The following is a 6,384-nucleotide window of genomic DNA, read 5'->3' as shown; positions in this document are numbered from 1 at the left end:
GTCAAGCAATTACAGCAATCTCGGGTCCAGCAAGCTGGACTGGCATTCTCAAGTCCAGAGGACTAAAACAGGCTAGAGTGAGGATGGATCCCACAAATAATGCACCCAGGCTCCCTTTTAAGCATGGGGATGAGGTAAGTGCTTTAATTTTCACATGGAGATGTGACATCCCTGCAGCAGGCAGCACACAAAGCTTTTAGGAGGAATATTTTAAATAAGGAGCAGAACAACACACAGCTCCCTTCCCAGACTTTACCATACAGGCTCAGCAAAGACTTGAAGCTCTAGCAACAGGCAACTAGTCAAAGTTGACCCAACACTGTTCTGGGGCATGAGATTCATTTTTCTGTGATCAGCTATTACACAGGGCTCTGCACAGGAGTTTGTGTATGTCCATGTGAAAGTCATTCAGTGTTTTCAGTTAGTTTCATTCTTAGGAATCAGGGACCACAGAACTAAAGCTGGAAGAAACAGTGCTGTTGCTGATATAGTCTTCCACCCTTCTTACAGAGGGAACTGCAAACATACACGTGCCAATATCTAAACTGCAAGAGAAAGAAGCTCTGACATAGGCTTTTAAAAGTGTTTATTGATGGTTATTAAATGGAATGATGGCGCAATAGTGCAAACCACTGTGCAATCGGGAGAACACACTCCCTTCCCAGCTTTCACATTTACTTTATTATACAGGAGACATGGAATAAGGATTAAATACAAAAATGGGTCGGTATGCTGCATTTACCACGCTCCGTTGGGCTTTGGACAGATTACTGTTCCCTCAGTGCATGTCAGTTCAGAGCTGCATCGAAGTGGGGAGTAGCTGCTATGTTCTGTCCAGCTCTACTAGCAAGACAGTTGGAACCAGCTATCTTTTTCATTTGCACGCACATCCTCAGTCTAAAAAACCTAGCACTTCACTCAGCCAGTTTCTGCATTTTCTGTTTCATAAAGAACGGAAAATACCAGATGTTCACAAGCCACACATAATATTTACTAGTACACTACAAGTAACCTTCAAGAGTACTTCTTCAGAAGCAAGATTTCAGCTAATACTCATCTATCTTGTTAGCTTGTAAACTCAGGTGCTCACTTACTCATGTTTGCGTGATTTTCTCCCTGGAAGCTTCTAAAAACAATTGGGAGTGAGCAGCTAAACTTTGTATTTCTAGTGCTTGAGAGTCAGCATTGGAAGAGATTTATTAGTCCAATAATAAACCCCCAGCTAGTTTCTCTAAGGAAGTTGCATTGTTAGATTATAAGTCAAAGAACATCCTGTCCTCAAATGATGCGTTTTGGAAGAAAACAACCCCAACCATGCTCAAAAAAATTAAACGCCACAGTTACAAGTCTCAAGGCTAAACTGACCAGCACGCAGTGGTTCCAACTATCATCCATGCATACCTCTCCTTGCTTTTCAAATCTGTAACAACATCTTTCTCTTCAAAAGAATCGAGAACCACAGCCACTTGGAGACTAATAAAACCATGGGGCAGATACTGGAGACTTTAGAAACTGCTGGATTAAGGTACTGTGAATCGGTGTTGTGCCCTCTTTGAATGTCATTCTTATTCCAGTCCAACAAAGTTACCTATACATAGAAAATGTTAAAGTTGTGCCACTTGCCAAAACCAAGACACCTCCAATTATTGATCGCACTTCAGCATACAGTTGGGACAGGGAATAATACATTACAGAAAGCAAAACCACAAGATTTTAGTTACATAAAACAATATAATTTGTATATAAACTGATAAATATTGTCTCCATGGTTCACTAATTCCAAATACTAGTTATCTGCACGTTAGTTGCTAATATCTATTACTAGAAGTAGGTCCAGCTTGTGCTCTCCCAGGGTGGTCAATTCGTTTCCGAGACTAGTCAGCCTGTTTGCTCTGAGGGGAAAAAAAATCTCAGCAATGAGACTAGGTTCCATGTGAATATTTCATTTGCTTGTCTGCCAGATAATGAATCCTATGATTATAGAAGCCACAGCAAGACCAAGAATCAGGATACAGATCTTCTTACGGGATTTCTTCTAATAAAAGAAGAAAAAAAGCCACTGACACCAGGAACAGATGACGAGGAAAAAGCAAGTCTATCACTTAACATTACTAACGTGGGCTAACTAGAGCACTTGATACCCATACTTACTCAAGAGAAGTAACCAGTGTAGTCTGAACACTTATACATGTTCCTTAAACTGCATGATCCTACAGATAAGTGTTTTTAGTTTTAGGAGCACGCTGGTCTAAGAGATGCAGTTAAGTCAAAACGTGACAAGTTTTGCTTCTCTTCTCTTAAGGAAAATGCAACATTTACTTCAACTTGACAACACCTACCATATGCTTTTCATCCGAAGGGACAACACCATGGCTTCAAAGGAAAGTCAAACATCTCTAGCTATTTAGATTTTCCAGGTAAGACTAATAAAACTGCTAAGTAGTTCTCCAATACAATCTCCCCTTGGCCACTTGGAGTTGGTGTAGAAATAGTATTGCATTTCTACAGTTTAAATGATTTAATATACAGTTACTGTACTTTGATTTTACAGCTTTGATCACTTTATTCATCATAGGAAACTACAGTCTGTCCATATACACCAAATATTTTTAACTTGGTATCTAAGGATTTGAGGATAATTTCATATAACCACTTCCTTCTCCAACCAGAAGAACACATCCAATGCATGTCCAATAGCTCCCAAACTTAGATTTATAACATACCTCAAAACTTTATAAAGGAAGCCGTGGAGAGAGACTACTACTAAATGCTGCCAGATGGTAAAAGCTACTTTCCCTCCCTTGCAGCAGCACTGGAGTTTTATTGCCTTCTAGTACCTCCCGACTTAACAGCTTGAAAGAGTCCAATTTTTTTTTTTTTTTTTTAAATCTTGTGTGGAAGCCTGGAGTCCCAGCAGTAAAACTCTGCATGGGACTGACTGAAGCAGAACCCTTGTTCCTTCACAGAACCTGAACCTACAGGGACAATAATGATGAAAGGAACCTGCAGAAAACACTGAATATCATACATAAAGGAGATTTAAGCAGCAGTGAGAACCACTGCAAGAGATCTGATGGGACAGGGAGGACAGACTATGGGATAGAAACTCAGCAATTAGAAAGAAGGGTGCTGCAAATCCTGGTCACCAGAAGTCTCCCCAAGTCTGGGCAAGGATTTTTGCACATCAGTGTCTTGGCTGATATGTTTACAAGATGGATACAACATGAGAATTTGTTCTTGTTTAACTGTTCTGGTAACTCTCGAGAATGGCAAAGACAGCTAAACAAACTTGCTCAGCACACCTACATGAAGGAACAAGCTGACTATATATCCTCTGAAGTAGAAGGGTAATTTCAATACAGTGTTTTTAACTCAAATACTTTATCTATTCCTTGCAGCACAATTTTGAGTGAGTGCCAACTTGCACAAGCTGTTTTTAATAACTTGTTTGGTGTGCTGCAGTCCTCAGTATGTGTCTTGTTATGCCTGTTCCATTATTGCTCAACTGTACGTTGACAATAACGCAAGCATACAGAATTTACCTGATAATAGGCAGCTCTCTGTAACTGCTCACTGGCTCTTTCCACATGGACTTCTGCACTTTCCACATTTGCCTCTATGCTATCTATGGAAAAATAAGAGAATGCATTGTAAAATATTTGAGAGCTTCAGTGTTTAAAAAAAATATTAGAAATACAATACTTTTTCGTGTAAAAAAACCTCGAAAATTTAATCTATGTAAGCAAAATATGTAATTGAACTAAAAAGAAACTTCTATTATCCAAACACACTTACCAATCATATCTCCTTGGTCATGAATCATCATGGCTAAATCTTTAAATATCTGATTGACATCCAAAATATCTGCCTGAAGACAACAGTTTGACAAGTTATAACAAACATTGGTTACAGTTTTTCTAATCCTCATTCTTAGTACCTTTTCTGACCATTGCTCAAAGTGTCAGAATTGATACCATCATTCAGTGACTGAGGTAACTTGATGCTACTATCTATGGAACCTGGGATTAACACAAGAGCCTACAATATTCCTGCTATTGAATATTTGTTTCATCACACTAGCAATAAGCACAGTATGGAATTGAGATGAACATTGTAACATGAGTCGCTCCTACCATTTCTGAAGGACCACCAGTCAACACCAAAGGAAAATATACCTAGTCTCCTTCAACAGGAGCAGGGAGATTGATCTTGGCATCAATCCTCTCTACAAGGAACTTTGTTCCTCCACCTTCAGATCTCCTCAGCCCATCCCATTAGTTAGCATTGCACGACTTCTTTGGTTTATCTCCCAATACTGTTAACTGTGCAGGATCTACTGGTCACCTCTAATTGCCTGATTGCTGTTTCTCTTTCTTTAATGAGTTCAAGGTCCTGTTCAGTTATTGCCACATCTTCTTCCTGAGACTGCATTTGATTCCAATCTTCACCACTGGAAAGAGATGGAAAGAAAGTATGACTCTTTCTCTGAGTATAGGTACTTCCACACTCCATTTATAGCAAAGCGCCAGTGAGTTAAAGTTGAAAAGTTTCCTACAGAACAACCCCAGGTTCCTGGCCCTGCAACTGTATACAGAGACAGGACCGATTTGTGACAACAGTTACAAATTGGAACAACTGAAAAAAGGGGACAGATCAGGAAAAGTGAAAAAAACAGAAAGCAGTTACATGCATAGAATACTCTGTTCTAGGATGTGGCAGTTATCTATGGCATTATAGAAGAAACATCCTTATTTCAGTACTGCTTTTTTTTTTTTTTAAATGCCTGTACCTTCCTTCCCTCTCACCATCCCCCAAAAAGGGAGAAATCAGGGTGAAGGTTTTGACAGAGAATAGCCTGCAAGCACAACATTATCAGAACAAAAGAACACCTGACAAGCATCTGGATTCAAAGATTCTCACTTGCTATCTGGCATTTGGAAATAAGACTAAAGTGTTTCAGTATTTTAATTTATTAGTCTAGTAAGAACTTCAAATTAAATCACACACCAAAAGAGATGTTAAAAAACAAATAACTCTGCATCCCAGTCTACCTCTCTCCTGATGAGCTGGTACTTTGTAACTGCTCCACAAGTTACACCAATTATACTGAAGACAGTACCTATAATACAAGGCCATCTATACATTCAGCATAGAAAGTTCTTCAAGGGCAAAATCATCTTCTCAACAAAGAGAAGTGTGCTGGAAAGCACTATAACATTCCAGTGTTAGGTATACAACACTAAATAGTAAGTTTTAAAGTATCAAAGTGCCAAAAGAAATGAAGATAAACTACATGACTAGGTCAGAGACAGCTGACCATCCCAGCAGTTCAGCTCTGAGATGACAGCAGCATTTTCAGATATTTAAGACAGAAGTTTCTGACATGTAGCACACAAGAACAACTTCAAATGTGGAGTAGCTGCTGTGTGCCACTATCACCAAGCTAAGAGCCTCTGCATGAATAGGTACCTGTCTGGTTCCCCTTGCTTCAGTGAGCAAGGCCTTCAAACTCATCGCAGCATCTGTATACCTGAACAACCTGGGGTTTTCACTCCTGACTCAATATGTGAAAGCACAGGGCTAATGAAGGGGCTGCACACCAAGCAGCTGATCAGATGAAGTGCAGTTTGCAGAGGGAGGATGTATAGATGAGACATGTAAGCTAGGTCTCTTGATTTAGAAAATTAAAGGATTTATACAGATGGGGCCAACAGATTTCATCCCAGTTTTCTCAAACATACACACAGGAGAAACTGACACAGTAATCACAGATACTTCTGGAGTGTCTTGAGTTCTCTTTACTCACAGAGTTGATAGAAGATTTTACAAACCTACCTACTATGCAGGCACACTGTTACTGCAGCACCAACACAACTGTCTGACAGGTGACAGTAATGCTGTCTTGTGCACATTCTAGGATTAGTTTGCCAGTGCATAATGTCCAGGACTTCTGAATTTAAGGCAGCCTCAACCACTACTCTATAATAGCTCCAACTGGGCTGCTAGATAACAGCCAAACCCATGAAATAAACATATAGCTCTTTATGGAAAGAGTCACAGTGACAGAAATCCTGTCTGGTAATCCTGTGCTCACAGTCCAGAAAACCAGGAGCTCCAACTGCCACATACTAGGGACTCTACTATTCCCCTCAGGGCAGTAATCACACAACCTACATTTAAGGAGGATAAAATACTATCATATGCAGTTAGTTTTTTTTACATTGTATATTACAAGTACTGCAATAATTGCATTTCAAATCTTTTTGCTTTGCATTCAGCTAGCAGACCCTGGCCCAAGTTACAATAACATATCTTACCACAAAAACTTTAGTTACACATAGTTAAAACTATACATCAAGAGTACAAGAAGCTGTTACCTATCAA

The 6,384-nt window shown here is 39.5% G+C and overlaps 1 protein-coding gene across 1 annotated transcript in view; it reads right to left on the bottom strand.

Moving 5' to 3' along the window:
• Positions 1–569: 569 nt before the first annotated feature.
• The window catches only part of STX12 (syntaxin 12), a 10,889-nt gene continuing 5,074 nt past the window's right edge, over positions 570–6,384 (bottom strand). The window contains exons 4-7 of the mRNA XM_009323212.1: positions 4,345–4,506; positions 3,796–3,868; positions 3,543–3,625; positions 570–2,035 (exon numbers count right to left, since the gene is read on the bottom strand). Coding sequence (XP_009321487.1) covers positions 1,943–2,035; positions 3,543–3,625; positions 3,796–3,868; positions 4,345–4,506 — 411 coding nt within the window. The 3' untranslated portion in view covers positions 570–1,942. The remainder of the gene's footprint in view (positions 2,036–3,542; positions 3,626–3,795; positions 3,869–4,344; positions 4,507–6,384) is intronic.

The sequence above is a fragment of the Pygoscelis adeliae genome, unplaced genomic scaffold (assembly GCF_000699105.1).
Source record: "Pygoscelis adeliae isolate BGI_AS28 unplaced genomic scaffold, ASM69910v1 Scaffold495, whole genome shotgun sequence".
NCBI lineage: Eukaryota > Metazoa > Chordata > Aves > Sphenisciformes > Spheniscidae > Pygoscelis > Pygoscelis adeliae.
The sequence above is the reverse complement of the archived record's forward strand: the minus strand, read 5'-3'. Positions and strand labels throughout refer to the sequence as shown.